This window comes from Aotus nancymaae, unplaced genomic scaffold (assembly GCF_030222135.1).
Source record: "Aotus nancymaae isolate 86718 unplaced genomic scaffold, 86718_ANA_hifiasm-v0.15.2.pri h1tg000124l, whole genome shotgun sequence".
Lineage (NCBI taxonomy): Eukaryota > Metazoa > Chordata > Mammalia > Primates > Aotidae > Aotus > Aotus nancymaae.
In genome coordinates this window covers 90826-113723 of record NW_026988539.1, presented here as the reverse complement: position 1 = coordinate 113723, position 22898 = coordinate 90826, and the positions used below count along the sequence as shown (strand labels likewise).

The window sequence follows — 22898 nt, the reverse complement described above, 5'->3', positions numbered from 1 at the left end:
ATCCTTTACAAAATCAACTGCAAAAATCAAGGCTTATTGTTCAATTCCCACTGCCAAAAATTCTTCCTCCAGCTCCGATTCTGTCAAAGAACTGCATCCTCTGATACATGGCTCCATGATCATCTCCTCTCTCACCCTGTGGCCTCATGAGCTCAGCATTTTCCAGATTCTGAAACCCTGGAGGGGGCCATGAGGGAGATGGCCGTCCCTGGGAAACTAAGACTCAGAGAAGGTAGATGGCTTGCCCAGAAGATACTTATTATAAGAAATTGGCTCTCATAATTATGGAGGTTGAGAAGTCCTAAGATGTATAATTGGTGGCTTTTCGGGTAAAGATGGTGGAGCGTGGGTACAGCTTTTCGCTGACGACATGCAGCCCATCTGGTAAACTTGTCCAGATCGAATATGCTTTGGCCGCTGCAGCTGGAGGAGCCCCGTCAGCGGGAATTAAAGCTGCAAATGGTGTGGCATTAGCAACTGAGAAAAAACAGAAATCCATTCTGTACGATGAGCCAAGTGTGCTCAGAGTGGAACCGATCACTGCATATAGGTCTGGTATACGGTGGCACGGGCCCAGATTACAGAGTGCTTGTGCGCAGAGCTCGAAAGTTAGCTCAACAGTACCATGTCGGGTACCAAGAAGCCATTCCCACAGCTCAGCTGGTACAGAGAGTAGCTTCTGTGACGCAAGAATATACTCAGTCGGGTGCTGTTCGTCCATTTGGAGTTTCTTATGTGCTTGGAATGAGGGGCGACCATGTTTATTTCAGTCGGGTCCATCTGGAGCTTACTCTGCCTGGAAAGCTACAGCAGTGGAAAAGAACTTTGTAAGCGGGAAAAGTTTCCTTGAGAAAAGAGATAATGAAGATCTGGAACGTGAAGATGCCATTCCTACAGCCATCTTAACCCTAAAGGAAAGCTTTGAAGGGCAAGTGACGGAGGGTAACATAGAAGCTGGAATCTGCAGTGAAGCTCCAGCTGAAGTCAAGGATGACTGGCTGCTAGACCGTAACAGTGAAGTGACCAAAAAATCCAGAATTTCACATAATCTATCTACTTAAACATGTTTAAAGTATGTTTTGTTTTGCAGACTTTTTGCACACTTATTTCTACTTGGCTTAAATTGACTGCTTTTAAAATGATTTATAAATCCTAATAAACTGTTAAACCCACCTCCCTCTCGCAAAAAAACAAAAAACAAAAAACAGCTGGGCACGGTGGCTCATGCCTGTAATCCTAGCACTTTGGGAGGCCGAGGTGGGTGGATCACCTGAGGCCAGGAGTTCAAGACCAGCCTGGCCATCAGTGTGAAACCCCATCTTTAAAAAAAAAAAAAAAAAAAGTTAGCCGGGCGCGGTGGCTCACGCCTGTAATCCCAGCACTTTGGGAGGCCGAGGCGGGTGGATCACGAGGTCAAGAGATCGAGACCATCCTAGTCAACATGGCGAAACCCCGTCTCTACTAAAAATACAAAAAATTAGCTGGGCATGGTGGTGCGTGCCTGTAATCCCAGCTACTCAGGAGGCTGAGGCAGGAGAATTGACTGAACCCAGGAGGCGGAGGTTGCAGTGAGCCGAGATCGCGCCATTGCACTCCAGCCTGGGTAACAAGAGTGAAACTCCGTCTCAAAAAAAAAAAAAAAAAGTTTAAAAAACAAAACAAAACAAACAAAAATGATGTACGATTGGCAAGCTAGAGAACACATGAGAGCGGATAGTTTTTGTCTGAAAGCCAGCAGGCTTGAGACCCAAGAGCAGATGTTTCATTTGGAGTCCAAAGGCTGGGAAGAATACCTCTCTGCCAGCTTGAAGCCTGCCAGGCAGGAGGAATTTTTCTCTTACTCAGCATTTTTGTTCTATTCCAGACTTCAGCTGATTAGATGAGGCCCCACATTGGAGACGGGGAGCAATGTGCTTTACCCAGCCAGTGGTTCATTTCATTCAGAGGAATCCTCCCAGACACAGGCAGAATAACATTTAAACAGCTATCTGGTGCCGGGCGCGGTGGCTCACAGCTGTAATCCTAGCACTTTGGGAGGCTGAGGCGGGCGGATCACCTGAGGTCTGGAGTTCGAGACCAGGCTCACCAATATGGTGAAACCCCATCTTTAAAAATAAATAAATTAAAAAAATTTAAAAAAAATTAAAATAAAATAAACAGCTACGTGGGCACCCCGTGGACCAGTCAACACATAAAATTAACAATTGCAACAACCTTGGAGCCAATCATTCAGCCCACCACATCATTCTCTCATGACTCTCTGTCTCTTTTCTTATAGTACTTATAATTATTTTTTTCAGATGGAGCCTCACTTTGTTGCCAGGCTGGAGTGCAGTGGCGCAATCTCCACTCACTGCAACCTCCACCTCCCGGGTTCAAGCGATCCTCCTGCCTCAGCGTCCTGAGTAGCTGAGACTACAGGCGTGTGCCACCACGCCTGGCTAATTTCTGTATTTTTAGTAAGACAGGGTTTCACCGTCTTAGCCAGGATGGTCTTCATCTCTTGACCTTGTGATCCACCCCTCAGCCTCCCAAAGTGCTGGGCTTACAGGCGTCAGCCACCGCTCCCAGCCACAGTACTTATAATTTAATGTTTTAGTTGTCTGCCTACTGGACTGTAAGCCTCATGATGCCAAAGATTTGTGGTCTGGGCGCAGTGGCTCATGCTGATAGTCCCAGCACTTTGGGAGGCTGAGGCAGGAGGAGCACTTGAGCCCAAGAGTTCGAGACCAGCCTGAGTGACATGGTAAAACCCTGACTCTATTAAAAAAAAAAAAAAACCAACAAAACTAGCTGGGTGTGGTGGTCCTGGCTGAGGTGGGATGATCGCTTGAGCCCAGGAAGTAGAGGCTGCAGTGAGCCAAGATCATGCCACTGCACTCCAGCCTGGGCAACAGAGTAAGACCCTGTCTCAAAAAAAAAAAAAAAAAAAAAGATCTGAGTTGTTCTCCCTAGAACCTGGCACACATAGCTGCTTAAAGACACTTGGTTGAGGCATGAAGTGGGGGCTGTGGCTGTCTTTGCAGATGTCAGCCTTTTTTTTTTTTTTTTTTTTTTTTTTTTAAAGACGGGGTGGTTTCACCATGTTGGTCAGACTGGTCTTAAACTCCCGACCTCAGGTGATCCACCCGCCTTGGCCTCCAAAGTGCTTGGATTACAGGCGTGAGCCACTACGCCCGGCCATCAACCTTTTTTTTTTTGAGAGGGGGTCTCGCTGTGTTGCCCAGGCTGGAGTGCACTGGCTATTCACAGGCGCGATCCCACTGCTGATCAGCACGGGAGTTTTGACCTGCTCCGTTTCCGACCTGGGCCGGTTCACCCCTCCTTAGGCAACCTGGTGGTCCCCACTCCCGGGAGGTCACCATATTGATGCCGAACTTATTGGCATCAATATATATGTATATACACATAGTATATATATACATATATATACACATATATATACTACGTATATATAATATACATACATATATACACACATACATATGTATATTATATGTATATACACATATATTTATGTATATATTTGACATATATAGTATATATAATACATATTTTACATATTTTTTATATAGTATATAATATATAATTTGTTTGTTTATTTATTTATTTTTTTTGGAGACGGAGTTTTGCTCTTGTTACCCAGGCTGAAGTGCAATGGCGCGATCTCGGCTCACCGCAACCTCCGCCTCCTGGGTTCAGTCAATTCTCCTGCCTCAGCCTCCTGAGTAGCTGGGATTACAGGCACGCGCCACCATACCCAGCTAATTTTTTGTATTTTTAGTAGAGATGGGGTTTCACCATGTTGACCAGGATGGTCTCGATCTCTTGACCTCGTGATCCACCCGCCTCGGCCTCCCAAAGTGCTGGGATTACAGGCGTGAGCCACCGCGCCCGGCCCAATATATAATTTATAATATAATGGATGTTATCTAATATTTTACATATATTATGTATTATATTTTATATATATATATATATATTACATTTTACATGTATCTGTAATATATATTATACACACACACGCACACACAAATGGAATCTGGCCAAGAACCCAGACTGCACCCCAAGGCCAGGAGCACCCCTCCTGAGAAGCCAGGGCATCTCAGCCTCCGCACAGAGCTCCGAGGGTGCCATGGAGCCGTGGGAAACCGCTCTCTGGTTCTGAATTTTGCAGCTGAGAAAGCCGAGGCTCAGGGAAGTCAGGGGACGTGCTCAGAACCAGGTCTCCGGTTCAGGGCCTCGCCCCAGGCCCCCTGTGCTCCGTCACACGCACGCCCGCACGCTTCAGGCTGTGGTGGGTGCTGTCGTCTGCAGCACGCCAGAAACACAGAGCTTATATGTCTTACTCCAAGACAAACAAAACAGCGATTGTTTTAATCTTTCACTTTAGTTCTGATTAGGAAAAAAACATGTGGCTTTGGTTTCAAAAACAGCAGGCCGAGGTTCTTTTTATTTCTTTTCTTTTTCTTTTTTTTTTTGAGACGGAGTCTCACTCTGTTACCCAGGCTGGAGTGCACTGGCTCAATCTCCGCTCACTGCAACCTCCGCCTCCCACGTTCTAGCAATTCTCCTGCCTCAGCCTCCTGAGCAGCTGGGACCCCAGGCACACAGCTCAACGCCGCCACGCCTGGCAAATTTTTTCTGTATTTTAGTAGAGATGGGGTTTTGCCATTTTGCCCAGGCTGGTTTCAAACTCCTGATCTCAGGCAATCCACCCGCCTCGGTATCCCAAAGTGCTAGAATTATAGCGTGAGCCACCACACCCAGCCTTTTGTTCTTGTTTTTTTCTTTTCTTTTTGATATACGGTCTCACTCTGTTGCCCAGGCTGAAGTGCAGTGGCGTGATCCTAACTTACTGCAGCCTCCACGCCCTGGGCTCAAGCGATCCTCCTGCCTCAGTCACCCAAGTAGCTGAGACTATAGCACGCACCACCACACCCAGCTAATTTTCTTACTTTTATACAGGTGAGGTTTCACTCTGTTGCTCAGGCTGGTCTCAAACTCCTGGGCTCAAGTGTTCCACCCCTCTCGGCCTCCCAAAGCCCTGGGATTACAGGCATGAGCCACCACACCTGGCCCAGGATTTCAACATATGAACTTGGTGAGGTCAGAGAACACAAACATTTAGTCTGCAACAAACAGCCCAGTGAGTTTCCCAGTGTGCCGTGTTCTGGGAACTCTGAGTCAAGGTCATCTGGTGCTAGAAGCCATTTTAATGTTCCAAAAGGAACTCACATTGGAACGCCACATCATAAAGGAGGAACATGTCACGGAGCAAAGTGATCCTCCAGAGTTAAAGTTGACATCTATAGCCGATGTCTACAGGGCGCGATGGCGCGTGCCTGTAGTCCCAGCTACTCAGGAGGCTGAGGCTGGAGGTTTGTTTGAGCCCAGGAGTTCTGGGCTGTAGTGCGCTATGCCGATTGGGTGTCTGCACTAAGTTTGGCATCAATATGGTGTATACACACACACACACACACACACACACACACACACATATGTATATTTGAGACAAAGCCTTGCTCTGTTGCCAGGCTGGAGTGCAATGGCGCGATCTCGGCTCACCGCAACCTCCGCCTCCTGGGTTCAAGCAATCCTCCTGCCTCAGCCTCCTGAGTAGCTGGGACTACAAACACGAGCCACCACACCCGGCTAATTTTTTATATTTTTAGTAGAGACGAGGTTTCACCATGTTGACCAGGATGGTCTCGAACTCCTGACCTTGTGATCCACTCACCTCAGCCTCCCAAAGTGCTGGGATTACAGGCGTGAGTGACTGCACCCAGCTGTATGTGTATGTTTTATGATACATATAATTAAAATATATACCTATAATAAAATATATATACATACATATTTTTAGAGACGAGTTCTTGCTCTGTTGCCCAGGCCGGAGTGCAGTGGTGCAACCATAGCTCACTGCAGCCTCCAATTCTTGGGGCTCAAGCGATCCTCCCGCCTGGGCCTCCTGAGTCCTGGGGTACAGGTGCATGCTACTCCTGAGTGCATGCCTGGCGGATCTTTTATTTTTTCGTAGGGATGAAGTCTCTACAACTATGTTGCTCAGGGTGGTGTCAAACTCCTGGCCTCAATCGATCCTCCTGCCTCAGTCTCCCAAATCACTGGGACTGCAAGTGTGAGCCATGGCACCTAGACCATAATCAAATAAATATGGCATAGGATATAGAATAGCTTCATAATATATAAATGTAATCAACATGTAATACACGGAGCATGCTCAAAGCGCACACGTCTGATGGGCAGGAAGCTGGAAGCGGGAAAGTGGCCCGGGAGGGGGGCTGCGGTATTAGGCGGGGACCTGGTTACAGTGACCTCAGGGCTGAGGAGAAACTACCACAGTTCTTGGGGAAGAGACGCAGAATTTTGTAAGAACATAATGAATGCCCTTTGGGAGGCCGAGGCAGGCGGATCACCTGAGGTCAGGAGTTCGAGACCAGCCTGGCCAACAGGGTGAAATCCCTTCTCTACCAAAAATACAAAAATCAGCTGGGTGTGGTGGCACGCGCCTGTAGTCCCAGCTACTTAGGAGGCTCAGGTGGGAGAACTGCTTGAACCTAGAAGGTGGAGGCTGCAGTGAGCAATGATTGCGCCACTGCCCTCCAGCCTCGGCTACAGAGCAAGACTCTGTCTCAAACAAAACCGAACAAAACAACAATGAACGGAGAGGAGAAAACCTGTGTTGGCTGCGGAGGCCCTGAGGCCATGGATGGTAAACTGACATCTTCTGATGACAATTTTATTGTTTGTTTGTTTGTTTATTTATTTTTTGAGATGATGGAGTCTCATTCTGTCGCCCAGGCGGGAGTGCAATGGTGCGATCTCGGCTCACTGCAACCTCCACCTCCAGGGTTCAAGTGATTCTCCTGCCTCAGCCTCCCCAGCAGCTGGGACTACAGGTGTGCACCACCACGCCCGGCTGACTTTTTTGTATTTTTAGTAGAGACGGGGTTTCACCGTGTTAGCCAGGATGGTTTCATTCTCCTGACCTCAGGCAATTGATCCTCCCATCTCCACCTCCCAAAGTGCTGGGATTACAGGTGTGAACCTCCGCACCCAGCCTGTGCTCTAAGGCCGATCCTTGCCTGGACTCAGCATGACGGTGTGCCCAGCCTGCGTCGAGGGTGGGGGCGTGGGACCCTGCTCGGGGGCGGGTGGGCTGAATCCAGGTATTCTGGGCTGCAAAGCCGAGAAGCAGACAGCAGGCCTGGGGTGGTTGCAGACTTTGAGGGGACCCAGGGGGCGCTGAGGATGGAGCATCCTGGTGAGCTCAAACCTGCCTGGCGAGTCTCTGCAGAGCAGACAGCCAGCCCCACCGGGCAGCAAGGCAGCCTGGCTTCCCCCCTCCCGCTGAGACCCGCCTGAGCAAACCCAGTCCTTTTTTAGGCCTGTGATGCCACGGCCGCTCTTGGAGGTGTTTTCCAGCTGTACAGGAAGCTGGGACAGAGACCCAGAGAGGCTGGAGGTGGCTCTGAATTCCAAGCATAGTTCTCATAGTTGGGAAAGTGCCACTCCCAGCTCCATACGCCGACCGGGAGCTGCCGCCAGGGCCATCTTCTCACCAGCGGGCAGAGAGCCTGCAGCCGGTGGAGGCTTCTGAGACTTGGCCAGGCGGCCTGCGTAAACGGACAAGAATGTCAAGAACGCGCCCGGCCAGGCAGAGACAGGGACTTTACAGAGCAGCTCCTGGGCCTGGTGGCCAGAGGGCTGAGGGGGCAGGAGCTCCTGAGGGTCCCTCCACGAGCAGGGAGGGTCCTGCATCCCCCAGACTCTGTTAAAAGAGGCTGATCGGGTTGGGCATGGTGGCTTACGCCTGTAATCCCAGCACTTTGGGAGGTCGAGGAAAGAGAATTGCTTGAGGCCAGGAGTTCAAGACCAGCCTGGGCAACACAGCGAGACCTTGTCTCTAAAATAAAATTAAAAAAAAGTTCAAGGGCTGGATGTGGTGGCTCATGCCTGTAATCCCACCACTTTGGGAGGCCGAGGCAGGTGGATCACGAGGTCAAGAGATCAAGACCATCCTGGCCAACACTATGAAACCCCAACTCCACTAAAAATACAAAAATTAGCCGGGCATGGTGGCGCACGCGCTCATAGTCCCAGCTGCTCGGGAGGCTGAGGCAGGAGAATCACTTGAACCTGGGAGTCGGAGGTTGCAGTGAGCCAAGATCACGCCACTGCATTCCAGCCTGGTGATAGAGTGAGACTCCCGTCTAAAAAAAAATTTAAAAGATTAGCTGAGTGTGGTGGCACATGCCTGTCACCTCAGTTACTCCGGGAGGCTGAGGCCGGAGGATCTCTTGAGGCCAGGATTGCATCACTGCACCCCAGCCTAGGTGACAAAGTGAGACTCTGTCTCAAGAAAATAAAAATAAAAATAAAATAAGAAAGGCTGATCAGGGCCAAGGGCTGGGCTGGGAAGAAGAGGTCCTTCTGGGCGCAGCGCTGCTGGCCTCCTGTGTGAAGCCGGCTGCAAGGCGGCCCTTCCAAAGAGCTGAGGCGCACAGCGGGCCTTGGTGAGGCTCACAGAAGGCAGCAATGTTTTTTTTTTTTCAGACAGAATCTTGCTGTGCCTCGCGGGCTGGAGTGCAATGGTGCGATCTCAGCTCACTGCAACCTCCGTCTCCCGGGTTCAAGGGATTCTCCTGCCTCAGTCTCCTGAGTAGCTGGGATTACAGGCGTCCACTACCATGCCAGGCTGATTTTTTATCTTTTTTGTAGACACAGGGTTTGACTATGTTGGCCAGGCTGGTCTCGAACTCCTGACCTCAAGTGACCTACCTGCCTTGGCCTCCCAAAATGCTGAGAGTGAGCCACCATGCCCGGCCTCCTTTTTTTTTTTTTTTCTTGAGACAGGGTCTTGCTCTGTCACCCAGGCAGGAGTGCAGTAGCGCGATCACAGCTCGCTGCAGCCTCGACCTCCCGGCCTCAAGAGATCCTCCCACCTCAGCCTCCTGAGTAGCTGGGACTACAGCCATCGCCACCATGCCTGGCTAATTTTGTATTTTTGGTAGAGACAGGATTTCTTCATGTTGGTCAGGCTGGTCTCGAAACCCCGACCTCAGGTGATCTGCCTGCCTCGGCGTCCCAAAGTGCTGGGATTACAGGCGTGAGCCACCTCGCCCGGCCCTGGCTAATTTTTAATTTTTTTTTTTCATTTAGAACTGGGGCCTGGCTATATTGCCCAGGCTGGTCTCAAACTCCCGGGCTCAAGCGATCCCTCTGCCTCGACCTCCCAGAGCGCTAGGATCCCAAGCACGCACCCTGCGTGCGCCCGGCCTGCGATTTTGCTTTTACCAGCCCTGAGATGGATGCAGCACTTATAAGACCCCTGCAGACTCAGGTGGCTTCTCCTTGAGCCGAGCAAACAGTCCCCCACCGCTGCTTCCTGGAAACCGAAACCGGCTCCTGAGTGCGGGAGCCTTTCTCTCCTGATGGCTCAGAAAGTCAAGCTCAGCGAATCCCAGCTCGGCGCAGGCTCCGGCGGCTTCCAGGCAGCTCCACAATGAGGCCGCTGCGCCTTTCCAGTCTGCTCATCAAAGCTGGCGCGGCGGCGAGCCGGGGTGAGTCAGCCCCGGGGGAAGGTGGCCTTGAGGGCGTCAGGGAGGGGTGGCTGGCCTGCAGCAGCGACGCCTGGTCTTGGGGGAGAACAGAAGCCGCCTTGATCTGGCTTTAAAACATCCAGAACTAGTAGCTCTGTAGCTCACAGAGCTCCTGCACTCCTTCCTCCTGGGGGCCTGGCGATCCCGCCGCCCACCGCCCCGCCAAACCTCTGCCTGCCACAAACAAGGGAAGAAAAATAAAGCCAGATTTTGCAGGAGGGGGAGAAAAAGCTCAGCTCGTCCCGCGGAGGGGTGTCTGCTGCTGAGAACACGGTGTTCAGAGACGGGGAGAGACAGGCTGTTATGTTCAGAGAGGAAGACATCCAAACCCAAACAGAACGGAATGGTAGTTTGCGAGAGAAGAGAAGGCTCCCAGGCGCTGGGAAGCAAGTTGCCCCTGTCCTGCGGCGGGGGGAGCTGGGTGTGCAGAGCTGCGCCCCCGGGCACCTGTGCCCATGTGCGTGCCCGGTGTGAGCACGGGAGCCTCGGCCATGCGCAGCCCTGGGAGCCATGAGGACCTCAGAGCATCTCATGGCAGCCCCTGAAAACAGCGTGCAGTGGCGCGACCTAGGCTCACGGCAACCTCCACCTCCCGGGTTCAAGGATTCTCCTGCTTCAGCCTCCCGAATAGCTGGGATTACAGGCACCCGCCACCACATCCGGCTAATTTTTTTGTATTTTTAGTAGAGACGGGGTTTCACCATGTTGGTCAGGCTGGTCTCGAACTCCTGACCTCGTGATCCGCCTGCCTCGGCCTCCCAAAGTGCTGGGATTACAGGTGTGAGCCACCGCAACTGGCCCATTTTTACTAGAGACGGGGTTTCACCACGTTGGCCAGGCTGGTCTCAAACTCCTGACTTCAGGTGATCTGCCCGCCTCGGCCTCCCTAAGTGCTGCGATTACAGGTGTGAGTCACCGCACTGGGCCAACAGCCGCTCTTAATAGGGGGTGATTCAGCCCCATCAGGAAGCCCTGGGCAATGCCTGGGACATCTGTGGTTGTCTGGGTTCTCCTGGCAGGGAGTGGGCGTGGGTGGAGGCAGGACTCTGCTCAGCACCTGTCAGTGTCCAGCACGGCCCCACCCCAGAGGAGGATCCCATCCCACTGTCCACAGTGCTGAAGGAGGAGACCCTGAATTAATCATTTGGGGAAAATGGGATTCAATCCCTGCCCACAGTAGACACCAGAGTAAGCTCCTGATGGGGCGGACGGTGTGAAGCGGCGGGTCCTCAGCTCCTGGGACTCACCTCCTCTCTCCCTCCCCACTCAGGGTGTGGATTTCAATGTGTGTAGCCTCCCGGGACCTCAGCAGGGCAGAGGATCATGGGACACAGAGTCTTTTGAGGGTCTGTGGAATCCCCTTTCCCTGAGGCTTCACCTGGGGGTGATTCTGCCCCCCCCAGGGGGCCCTGGGCAACATCTAGGGACATCTGTGGTTGTCATAACTGGGGGGAGCTCCTGGCATGGAGCGGGTGGAGGCCAGGAACGCTGCTGAGCACCCTGCAGTGCTGAGGATGGTCTCACCCCGGAGAACAATCTGGCTTCTGTGTCTACAGCGCCTGGGGGACCCTGGTTTGACCACAGAAAGGGGCACACACACCTGTCATGCCAGCACTTTGGGAGACCGAGGCGCGTGGATCACTTGACGTTAGGAATTTGAGACCAGCCTGGCCAACACAGTGAAAGCCCAGCTCTACTGAAAAAAAATGCAAAATTATCCAGGCATGGTAGTTCATTCCTGTAATCCCAGCTCCTCGGGAGGCTGAGGCAGGAGAATCACCTGAACCTGGGAGGCGGAGGCTGCAGTGAGCTGAGATCGCACCGCCATATTCCAGCCTGGGCAACAAGAGTGAAACTTTGTCCCAAAAAAGAAAGAAAGAAAAAAAAAAGGGCTGGGCGAGGTGGCTCACACCTGTAACTCTGGGAGACTGAGGCGTGTGGATCACCTGAGGTCAGGAGTTCAAGACCAGTGTGGCCAACATGGCGAAACCCCGTCTCTACTAAAAATACAAAAAAATCAGCCGGGCTTAATGGTGGGTGCCTGTAATCCCAGCTACTCAGGAGGCTGAGGCAAGAGAATTGCTTGAACCCAGGAGGTGGAGTTTGCGGTGAGCCGAGCTGGCGCCACTGCACTGCAGCCTGGGCGACAAAGTGAGACTCTGCCTCAAAAACAAAACAGACAAACGAAGGTGCACGCAGGGCATCAGGATGAGAAGCGGCAGGGCGAGGCTCAGGTCTCAGTGTGTCCCCTGGCAGCTGGGATGCAGACCCCCTACTCCCCACCCTCTGGCCCTGAGAAGGCGAAGCCTCATACATCCTCACCAGGACACCAAAGGGGACCACGCAGAATCCCGGGTGACAGATTGACACGGAAACTTCCATACGAGAGACGCATCTGAGGGCGGCCACACCTGCTTCCCGATCCACAGAACCCCTAGCCCGCATCAGCAACCAGGGTCTGCATGCTGAGAACCCCGCACCCAGGGCGGGCCACCCCTGCCCCGCACCTGCAGCCCCTCCAGAGCCAGGTCACCCCAGCAGGGCCTGGGAGGGTGGCTGTGTTTGGGGCCTTCCGTGCCAGCTCTGACCGTTGGTGACTCCGTGACCTCGAGGCCGGGCTGTGGGGCCCAGGGCTGCAGTGGCGGGACAGCGGCTCTGCCACATGGAAGGGAGGGCCATGCCTTGGCTGGAAAACAGCGTCTTGTGACTGTCCGTGTCAGCGCGGGCCCTTTGCTCCCAGGCTAAATCGGTCCTCGGGGCAGCTATATTTAGAAGGGGCTAAAGAGAGGGAATGAATGAGGTGCCTGCGAGAAAGTGAAAAATAGACCAGCGGGGCAGGAGCTCGGAGCCCAAGAATGAGCCGGCTTGTTCGGACAAAGGGGCCGGGATGACAGAGGGTGACGGCTGCCGGCGTGGGTTTGGTCACCGCGGTGATGGGAGCAGGAGGAAAGAAAAGCTGCTCTCTGTCCCGCCAGCGGTGGGGTCGGCGGGGGCAGGGGATGACCACGGTCATGTGAGGATTTGCAAGCCCAGGAACTGGAGCCGGGCCAGGACACTGAGCCCTGTGGCTGCTGTCACTCCAGTCCTGGGCTTCCCGGCCGAGGAAATGTAGTCACCCTGGCCCCGGGCCAGGGTAAGGGGCAGCGCCAGCCTCGTGACGGTGGCCCTCGGGAGCTGAAGGGCAGGAGGGGTGAGAAGAGACCAGAGGGCAGCACCAGGCCTTCCCACCCAGGCACAGGTGGGTCTTTCTCCACCCAGGCCCCCCAGCAAACTCCTACACATCCTGCAAAGACCCTTCTGAAAAGCCCCTGATCACAACCATCAATGCCCAGCCAGCCTGCACTAAAACCCCTTCCACGCACACTGGCAGCTCCCTGAACATTCCTTGTGACATTGTGGCTGCCACCCACGACACACGTTTCTCATCTCACAGCTCTGGGCTCAGAGTCCAATATGGGCCTCACCAGCTGTGCCCACCCCTCTGGGCTCTGAAGCAGGGGCTGGGTCGTCCAGACACACACATTGCCAAAGGCAGACCTCGGGCCTGGGCTTCTCTGCTGTGGCCCGTGGGTTCCAGGTCGCGTCATCAGAATGGCTGGATGTCACCAGCATCGTGGGTGACAGCTCCGGGACCACCCCCCTCCAGCCCTGGTGTTGTTACAAAGTCCCGGAAAACCAGCTGGATGCGGTGGCTCATGCCTGTAACCCCAGCACTTTGGGAGGCTGAGGCGGGCGAATCAGGAGGTCAGGAGTTTGAGACCAGCCTGGCCAATATGGAGAAACCTCATATGTACTAAAAATACAAAATCACCCTGGTGTGGTGGTGGGCGCCTGTAATCCCAGCTACTCGGGAGGCCGAGGCAGGAGAATCGTTTGAACCTGGGAGGTAGAGGTTGTGGTGAGCCGAGGTCACGCCACTGCACTCCGGCCTGGGCAACAGAGCGAGACTCTGTCTCAAAAAATAAAATAAAATAAAATAAAAAGACGATCTATTTTGAGGAGAATCTGACCCTAACGTCAGTGATGCTGAGGCTGCCCTGACACTGAGACACCCGGCTGGGCAGACTGAGGCCACCAGAGGGTTTCCTGGGACCCCGTTCCAGACACACACCTTGAATCCTCAATGCCAAGGCAGCTCCAAACCCAAGGGACTCCGTGGGGGCACAAGGTCTGGACATCAAGGTTTGGCAGGAAAGCATCAGGACCCTGGAGAGAACCCTGACTCTGGTGCCGACCCCATTGTGTCTGACTCAATGCTCAACACCCAGACACGGCAAAGGGCAAGAAAGCAAGTTTCTTTTCTTTTTTTTTTCTATTTTCTGAGATGGAGTTTCACTCTTGTTGTCCAGGCTGGAGTCCAGTGGTACGATCTCAGCTCACCGAAACCTTCACCTCTTGGGTTCAAGCGATTCTCCTGCCTCAGTCTCCTGAGTAGCTTACAGGCATGTGCCACCAAGCCCGGCTAATTTTGTATCTTTAGTAGAGACGGGGTTTCTCCACGTTGGTCAGGCTGGTCTCAAACCCCTGACCTCAGGTGATCCACCCACCAAGGCCTCCCAAAGTGCTGGGATTACAGGTGTGAGCCACCGCGCTCGGCCTAAGATGCAGAGGAGGATGTGGAGGGAGGGCTTCAAGGGGGCTGCGTTTTCTTTCTTTTTCTTTTTTCTGTATTTTATTTTTTTTGGGAGGGAGTCCCACACTGTTGCCCAGGCTGGAGTGCAGTGGTGCAATCTTGGCTCAATGCAGCCTCCGCCTCCCGGGTTCAAGTGATTCTCCTGCTTCAGCCTCCCGGGTAGCTGGGATTACAGGTGCCCGCCACCACGCCCGGCTAATTTTTTGTATTTTTGGTAGAGACGGGGTTTCGCTGTGTTAGCCAGGATGGTCTCGATCTCCTGACCTAATGATTCGCCCGAATCAGCCTCCCAAAGTGCTGGGATGACAGGCGTGAGTCACTGCGCCCACTGGGGCTGTGCTGCCTTCCGGAGGTTCACACGGGGATTTGTGACGCTAAGCAGGGAATTCCAGTCTCTCCTGCAGAACCTTCTGGCACCACTGCAGCTACGACAGCCGCAGCTACCAGGCACCAGGCAGGAGGCACCAGCTGACCAGGAGGGAGGACCCGCAGGGCCGTGTGTTCGGGGTCAGCCGGCAGGCCTGGGGTGAGGGCGGGGTGCCGGGACGGGCACGCTTGGTGCACAAAACTCCTTGTGACAGTGAGTTCGTCTTGGCCTCTGTCCCAAGATGAGGTTTTGATGACATGCATGGAATTTCTAACAATGAGATGGAGTGTGTGGTTTTGCTCACGCTTACATCCCCTTTTCTCGTCTATCCAAATTCCATTACGCCTTTTCTTGCTAATGCAGAAACTCGGCCAAGTCCTGGGCTGCCCCAGGAAGTGCTGAGGTCTCCTGCAGCCCTCGGTGGAAAGGGGAAACGTGGCTGCCTCGGGGCTGGGCGCCCTGACTCTCAGGATCCCTGCAGGACGGGGAAAGAGGGGTCGGGTCGAAACCGGCTCAGAGGAAGTGGGTAGAATGCAGAAGGCGCCATGGCAGCTGCTGGGAGTCACCGTCCCATCCAGCCCCCCAGTGACCCTTCTTGCTGGCTTCTTTTGAGATGGAGTCTTGCTCTGTCACTGAGAGCACAGTGGTGAGATCTCGGCTCACTGCAACCTCCGCCTCCTGGGTTCAAGCGATTCTCGTGCCTCAGCCTCCTGAGTAGCTGGGACTACAGGCACGCATCACTACGCCTGGCTAATTTTTTGTATTTTTAGTTGAGACGGGGTTTCATCATGTTGGCCAGGCTGGTCTCGAACTCCTGACCTCATGATCCACCGTGCCCGGGCTCCCCATCCTAAACTGTCTGTGAATCTCAGGGCTCTAGGGACCTCCCAGGAGTGGAATCACACAGGGTGTGTCCTTCTGTGCCTGGCGTCTGTCACTGAGCCTGAGCTCGAAGTGCATCCACACGGCGGCTGGTGTCAGAGCCGCCGCTCCCGGTCGTGGCTGAATCGGGTTCTGGTGCGTGGAGGGACACTGGAGTTGTTTTTGGCCGTTTGGAATCTCACTGCTGTGAACACAGGTGTGCAAATCCTACTTTGTTTTGTAAACTCCGCCTTCTCCTCTGCCTACCTTCTTCTTCTTCTTCTTTTTTTTTTTTTTTGAGATGGAGTTTCGCTCTTGTTACCCAGGCTGGAGCGCAATGGCGCGATCTTGGCTCACCGCAACCTCCGCCTCCTGGGTTCAGGCAATTCTCCTGCCTCAGCCTCCTGAGTAGCTGGGATTACAGGCACGCGCCACCGTGCCCAGCTAATTTTTTGTATTAGTAGAGACGGGGTTTCACCATGTTGACCAGGATGGTCTCGATCTCTTGACCTCGTGATCCACCCGCCTCGGCCTCCCAAAGTGCTGGGATTACAGGCTTGAGCCACCGCGCCCGGCCCTTCTTCTTCTTTTTTTGAGATGAAGTTCGCTCTTGCTGCCCAGGCAATGTGCAGTGGCGCAATCTCGGCTGACTGGACCCTCTGCCTCGGGGGTTCAAGTGATTCTCCTGCCTCAGCCTCCCGAGTAGCTGAGATTACAGGCAGGAGCCAGTGTGCCCGGCCTCCTCTGCTCACATTCTCACCAGGCCCCAGCTGCTAAGACTGTCCCCCAGGGAGCGTGACCGTGGCCCTGCTGGGCTCTGAGGGGCCTGTGCAGATGAGCAGGTGGCCCGCATGGCCTGAGAGGCCAGCAGCTGCTCTGTGGCCGGAGTCTCGTGACTCCAATCCTTCTCCGCCTCTGACCTGCCCCCGGGCCTTGAGCATCTTTTGGCTGCCGAGCCTCAGTCTCCCCATCTATAAAATGCGGACAATGAGCCCTGCTCCTCCCCAGGGGTCCTGGGAGAACTGAAGGACTTGGAGCAGTGGGCCTGGCCTGCAGGGGGCATGGGAGAGGTGTCCGCTGAGTCGCTGAGTCACTGAGTCGGGGGATGCCGAGGACCGGGGAGGCGTCCGTGGTGGGGATGGCCGGGCGGCTGGGAACAGGGCCAGTGGGCTTAGCCAGGGCCCCACAAGAACTGCCTGATGTCATCACTGGATGCTCCTGTCATTCCTCCCAGCAGATGCTGCCGTGTAGGGACGTAATCCCGCAGCACGTGGCCACGTGGCTGGCGGCTTGAGCCTGCCGCCCGGAGACACCGGAGCCCAGACCAGGCAGCTCTGTGCCACCTGCCATCCAGCCAGCACCTGCGTGTCCCAGGGGACTGGGCTCAGGGCAGGCTCCAGGGACCTCACACTGGTAGTCTGACCTCCAGCAGAGGAGTTGTGGTCTCCCGGTCAGGAAAACAGGAGGGAGGGCAGGGACCCCTGCTTCGTTCATGGAGGAGGACGTGAAAGGGTCGCTCAAGACGCCACGGGCACATGGCCACCCCTCAGCAGTCGTCAGTCTGTTCGTCACTGTCCTGAGTGTCAGGTGTGTGGGGCCCAGACTAGAGTGAGGCCATGAGGCACTCACTTCAGGGGCAAAACTGAGGGGACGCCGAAAAGCCCGGCCATGCTGCTCAGTCACGTTGTCACGCAACCTTTCACTACTTACATGTAAATATAAATAAATTCATGTATTTTCCATAAATATTTCTAAAAATTACTTTTATAATATTTATGAATTTATACATATTAATTTTTATATATTTATAAATATATATATTTGCAAATAAATACAAATATATAGACTGATAAATAAACAAACAAATATATAATTTTTTTTTTTTCTTTTTTTTGAGACAGAGTTTCGCTCTTGTTACCCAGGCTGGAGTGCAATGGTGCGATCTCGGCTCACCGCAACCTCCGCCTCCTGGGTTCAGTCAATTCTCCTGCCTCAGCCTCCTGAGTAGCTGGGATTACAGGCGTGCACCACCATGCCCAGCTAATTTTTTGTATTTTTAGTAGAGACGGGGTTTCACCATGTTGACCAGGATGGTCTCGATCTCTTGACCTCGTGATCCACCTGCCTCGGCCTCCCAAAGTGCTGGGATTACAGGTGTGAGCCACCGCGCCCAGCAAATATGTTTTTATAAATATATAAACATATATTCTTAAAGAAATATATAAACATAAAGTTTATATGGAGTCTCGCTCTGGCCCCCAGGCATGACCTCGGCTCACTGCAACCTCTACCTCCTGGGCCCAAGTGAGTCTCCTGCCTCAGCCTCCCAAGTTGCTGGGATTGCAGGCACCCACCACCACGCTCAGTTAACTTTTTCATATGTAGTAGAGATGGGGGTTTTGCCATGTTGGCCAGGCTGGCCTTGAACTCCTGACCTCAAATGATCCACCCACCTCGGCCCCACCAAAGTGCTGGGATTATAGGCGTGAGCCACCGCACCCAGTCTATTTATTTTATATTTTTACGAGACAGGGTCTTGCTCTGTGTCCTAGGCTGGAGTGCAGTGATGCGATCATAGCTGACCACAGCCTTGAACCCCTGGGCTCAAGCAATTCTCTTACCTCAGCCTCCTGAGTGGCTGGGACTGCAGGCGCCCGCCACTGGCCCCACGCAGGGGACGCTGCCGTCAGATTGTTGGTTCTAGAATCCGGGGTAAAGTCCCCCACCCCAAAGCAGCCCTGCCTCCCCCTCACCATAAAGCCCCTAAAGGGTCCTGAGATCGGGGCTAGAAGCCCATTCCCAACCGAAATCGCTTTCTTTTTTCTCCTTCTTTTTTTTTTTTTTGGTGAGATGGAGTTTTGCTCTTGTTGTCCAGGCTGGAGTGCAGTGGCGTGATCTCGGCTCACCGCAACCTCCGCCTCCCGGGTTCAAACAATTTTCCCGCCTCAGCCCCCCGAGAAGCTGGGATTACAAGTGTGAGCCACCACACCAGGCTAATTTTGTATTTTTAGTAGGGACGAGTTTCACTGTGTTGACCAGGCTGGTCTCGAACTCCCGACCTCAGGTGATCTGCCTCGGCCTCCCAAAGCGCTGGGATTGCAGGTGTGAGCCACCGTGCCCGGCCACGAGAGTTGCTTTCTGACTGCTTTCCTTCCCGAGTAGATCATGGGATATGTGCAAATTACGATACTCTCCACCTGCCAATGGGCCCAGGACGGAACCACGAGGGAAATTAGAAATTACCCTGACGCGAAGGACGACAGAAACGCAACCTAACCACGACGTGTGGATACGGCGCAGGCAGTGCTGAGAGCAGCCACTGCCTGTGATCAGCTGCAGGGCAAAGGGAGAAAGATCTCAACGCCACAACCTTACACCTTAAGGCAGGGGTCCGAAACCCCTGGGCCACAGACCCGTACCTCCAGTCTGTGGCCTGTTAGGAACCGGGTTGGACAGCAGCAGGTGAGAGCTGGGCGAGTAAACCTAGGTTCTTCTGCATTATTTTTTCTTTTTGAAACGGAGTCTCACTCTGCCATCCAAGCTGGAGTGCAGTGGCGCAATCCCGGCTCACTGCAACCTCCACCTCCCGGGTTCAAGCGATTCTCCCGACTCAGCCTCCCAAGTAGCTGGAACTACAGGCGCTCACTACCACGCCTGGCCAGCTGTTGTATTTTCAGTAGAGATGGGGTTTCATCATGTTGGCCAGGCTGGTCTCGAACTCCTGACCTCGTGATCCGCCCGCCTCAGCCTCCCAAAGTGCTGGGATTACAGGCATGAGCCACCGCGCCCAGCCCAGGGACCGTCTAGTTGTGGGAAACCAGCTCCCGGCTCCCACTGATCCCACATTAGAGTGAGCTGTGGAATTACTTTATCAGACATCACAGTGTAATAATAACAGAAATAAAGTGCACAATAAAACTTATGCCCTGGAATCATCCCCACACCGCCTCCCCAGGGGAAAAGCTGTCTTCCACGAAACCACTCCCCGCTGCCAAAACGTTTGAGGATGGCTTGCCTTGAGGATCCAGCAAAGTTAGAACAAAGGCAGCCCCACGCCAGCAGGAGGAAGGAAATTGTAAAGATCCGAGCAGCGATAACGAGACGAGAAAAACTGTTGAATCCACGAAACGAAAAGTTGGTTCTTTGAAAAGAGCTGTGAGATCGACAGACTCTTAGCGGGGCTGACCAAAAGCAAAACCAAAAAAAAAAAAAAAAAAAAAGGGAAGTAAGATGCAAATAATCCAAGCAGAAACGGAAGGGGGACGTTACTACCAACCTTATGGAAATAAAGCGCGTGAGCAGAGAACGCCGTACTATTACGAACAGGGAGGACACCCAGTGAGGTCGCCCACGTGAAATGGACAGATTCCTAGAAAAACAGGAATGAAATAGATGGGCTGTGGTTTCGGGTTCCACTCCTATCTCTTAGATACTGATTCAGACGCCAGGATGGTGCTCGGCATTTATATATATATATCTTTCTTTATTTTAGAGACCTGGTCTCACTCTTTGCCCAGCCTGGAGTGCAGAGGTGCGATCACAGCTCACTGCAGCCTCCACCTCCTGGGCTCAAGCGGTCCTTCCGCCTCAGCCTCCCAAAATGCTAGGATCACAGGCATGTGCCACCACACCGGGCACATATATATATATGTATATATATTTTAAGAGACCAGGTTTTCTTGCTCTGTCACCTAGGCTGGAGTGCAGTGGTGCAATTATAGCTCACTGCAGCCTCAAACTCCTGGGCTCAAGCAATCCTCTTGCCTCAGCCTCCTGTGTAGCTGGGACTACAGGTGTGCGCCACTGTGTATACGTCTATATATGTGTGTGGGTGTGTATAAAATATATATAATATATATGCATATATTTTATACACACTGCCCCCTCCAGCTCCAACGCAGCCTCCTATTTTGTGGACACGGAGGCCCGAGGCAGGCAGAGGCTCCTGCCTTGCTGAGCGTCTACACTGGCCGAGGTCATGGAGCCAGGACTTGCACACATATAAAATATATTATGTATATATATATACACACACACATATACATTTAAATTCTTTTTATTTTTAATAAAAAAAAAATAGAGATGGGGTTTCACCATGTTGGCCAGGCTGGTCTTAAACTCCTGACCTCAGGTGATCCACCCGCCTCAGCCTCCCCAAGTGTTGGGATTACAGGCGTGAGCCACTGCATCCAGCCTATATTATATATATTTTATGCACACACATGTATATGTATATATATATATAATGCTTTTTGTTTTGAGACAGAGTCTGGCTCTATCCCCCAGGCTGGAGTGCAGCGGTGCGATCTCGGCTAACTGCGGTCTCCGCCTCCCAGGTTCAAGCGATTCTCCTGCCTCATCCTCCCGACTAGCTAGAATTACAGGCGCCTGCCACCACACCCTGCTAATTTTTGTATTTTTAGTAGAGATGGGGTTTCGCCCTGTTGGCCACGCTGGTCTCAAATGCCCGACCTCAGGTGACCCGCCTGCCTGGGCTTACAGGCGTGAGCCACCGCACCCGGCCGCTTTTATATTTTGGCATCTATAAACCTGCGTAATCTTTGCAACCTTCCTGCAGAATGGAGAACGTCATCTGCACTGCAGACAGCTGACAGGAACCCACCCAAACGGGGCAGGGCTGCTGGAACGGGATCTGGGATTTGAACTCAGGTTTCCTGGCTCTGAGCCCGAGCCCTTTTATGGAATGATCAGCCTCCCGATGTGTCAGGCACACATAAAAGACTGAGGGTTGTTTGTTCCTTTTTGTAAAAAACAAGAGATTCCAAGCCCGTGAGGTAAGAGAAAATGCCACATACCTTTTTCAGTTTCCCCAGGAATCACCGCGTGCTGCACGCCCTGTTTAAAAAAGGAGAGAGAGAGAGAAAAGCGTGGTGACATATTTTTTACTTACAAGGACCTCACAGAGCTGCCTCCAGCTGTTCCTGGAGACTCATGCTGCTGGCACCAAAAAACGAAGCACGGTAATTCCAAACGTCCGTGCCCTCCGGAGGAAGCGGGGGCAGGATCGGCTTTATTCTTTACCAGCGATCCGTTCGGAAAACACACGGAAGTTTCTCTTGCAGGAAAACGGGGCAAATGATCTTCTAGAAACTTGTGTTAATACACTGCAGAACAAGGGGGCCCCAACCCCACCGTCAGAGTCCGGTCCGTCAGACACACCAGTGCAAGAGAAACAAAACGCCCTGCAGCGGAGCCTTCCCGTGGAATAATTGGGTGTTTTTCCATCTCTGATTTCTAGTTTCATGGAAGCCACGTGCCAGGCAAAGGGAGAGGTGGGAAATGGAAACTGGGGGGCAAACCGATTAACCCCGAATGGCGGAAGTGACAGGTATACTGGGGGCAGGGGGGCTGTGGGTCTGACGTGTCCCGGGGGGGCCAGGAGGTCCACGGGAAGGGAAGGACGGCTCCATGGGCCTGTGATGGGTCTTGGGGGTGGGGTGGGCTCCGGGGTGTGGGGTGGGCCTGGGCCCTGTGGAGCTGCTGTTTTCCACAGAACGGAATCCTCTGCTCCAAGCCGGACCCAGGATCGAGCCAGGAGCCACATCCGTCTCTGCTGCAGGGGGCACGGATTGTGAGGAGGCCATGGGGAGCACTCTGATGGTCTTTCCTGACTCCCACCAAGCCCTGGAGGGAGAGGCAGGCAGCAATCTGCCCCCTTCAGCGCCAATGCAGCCTCCTATTTTGTGGACAGGGAGGCCCGAGGCAGGCAGAGCCTCTTGCCTTGCTGAGCGTCTACACCGGCCAAGGTCAGGGAGCCAGGACTTGCACACAGCGAGGCCAGACGCCTGGTTCTGTGCCTCCGGTTAGGTCACTACTGCTTTGCCGCTGAGCCGCCGGCCCCACTTTGAGAAGCCAGGAGCTGGCTAGGCGTGGTGGCTCACGCCTGTAATCCCAGCACTTTGGGAGGCCAAGGTGAGTGGATCACTTGAGGTCATGAGTTCGAGACCAGCCTGGCCAGCATGGTGAAACCCTAGCTCTATCAAAAATATAAAAATTAGCAGGGTGTGGTGGCACACGCCTGTAATTCCAGCTATCTGGGGGGCTGAGGCAGGAGAATCACTTGAACCTGGGAGGCAGAGACTGAAGTGAGCCAAGATCGTGCCACTGCACTCCAGCCAGAATGACACACTGAGACTCTGTCTCAAAAAAAAGAAAAAAAAAGGAGAAGCCAGGACCTGCACCACTCTCAGCTCTAGGGGAGCCCTGTCCAGCGTAGCGGGCCTCACCCTGCAGTGGGTTTGCCCAGGGAGGTCAGCAGATGCCCCGGGCCCAACCCAGGCCCAGCTTCCTGAGCTGCTCGAGGCCGGGCTGGGCCAGGTTCACGTGGCCGAGGCTGTTTCCCTCCTGCCCCGAAGGTCCCCTGTGGTCCCCGAAGCCGGCCCAGCCCCTCTTC

At 53.5% G+C, this 22898-nt stretch overlaps 1 protein-coding gene and 1 pseudogene across 4 annotated transcripts in view; one reads left to right on the top strand and one right to left on the bottom strand.

Annotated features, from left to right (window-relative positions):
• The window catches only part of GNG7 (G protein subunit gamma 7), a 126328-nt gene that overhangs the window by 18804 nt on the left and 84626 nt on the right, over positions 1–22898 (bottom strand). Inside the window, exons 3-4 of one of the 4 annotated variants that reach the window (XM_064371168.1) lie at positions 21301–21340; positions 19761–19853 (exon numbers count right to left, since the gene is read on the bottom strand). The exons of 1 other annotated variant lie outside the window; for it this stretch is intronic. Coding sequence is in view for 1 of the 3 variants with exons in the window: in XM_064371166.1 (XP_064227236.1) it covers positions 19801–19853; positions 21301–21340 (93 nt within the window). In the remaining 2 variants the exon portion in view is untranslated. Of the gene's footprint in view, positions 1–19760; positions 19854–21300; positions 21341–22898 lie in introns of those variants that run through there. 2 more of the 4 variants (XM_064371166.1, XM_064371167.1) reach the window with 2 other exon arrangements.
• On the top strand, positions 336–1061 carry LOC105706196 (proteasome subunit alpha type-2-like; annotated as a pseudogene).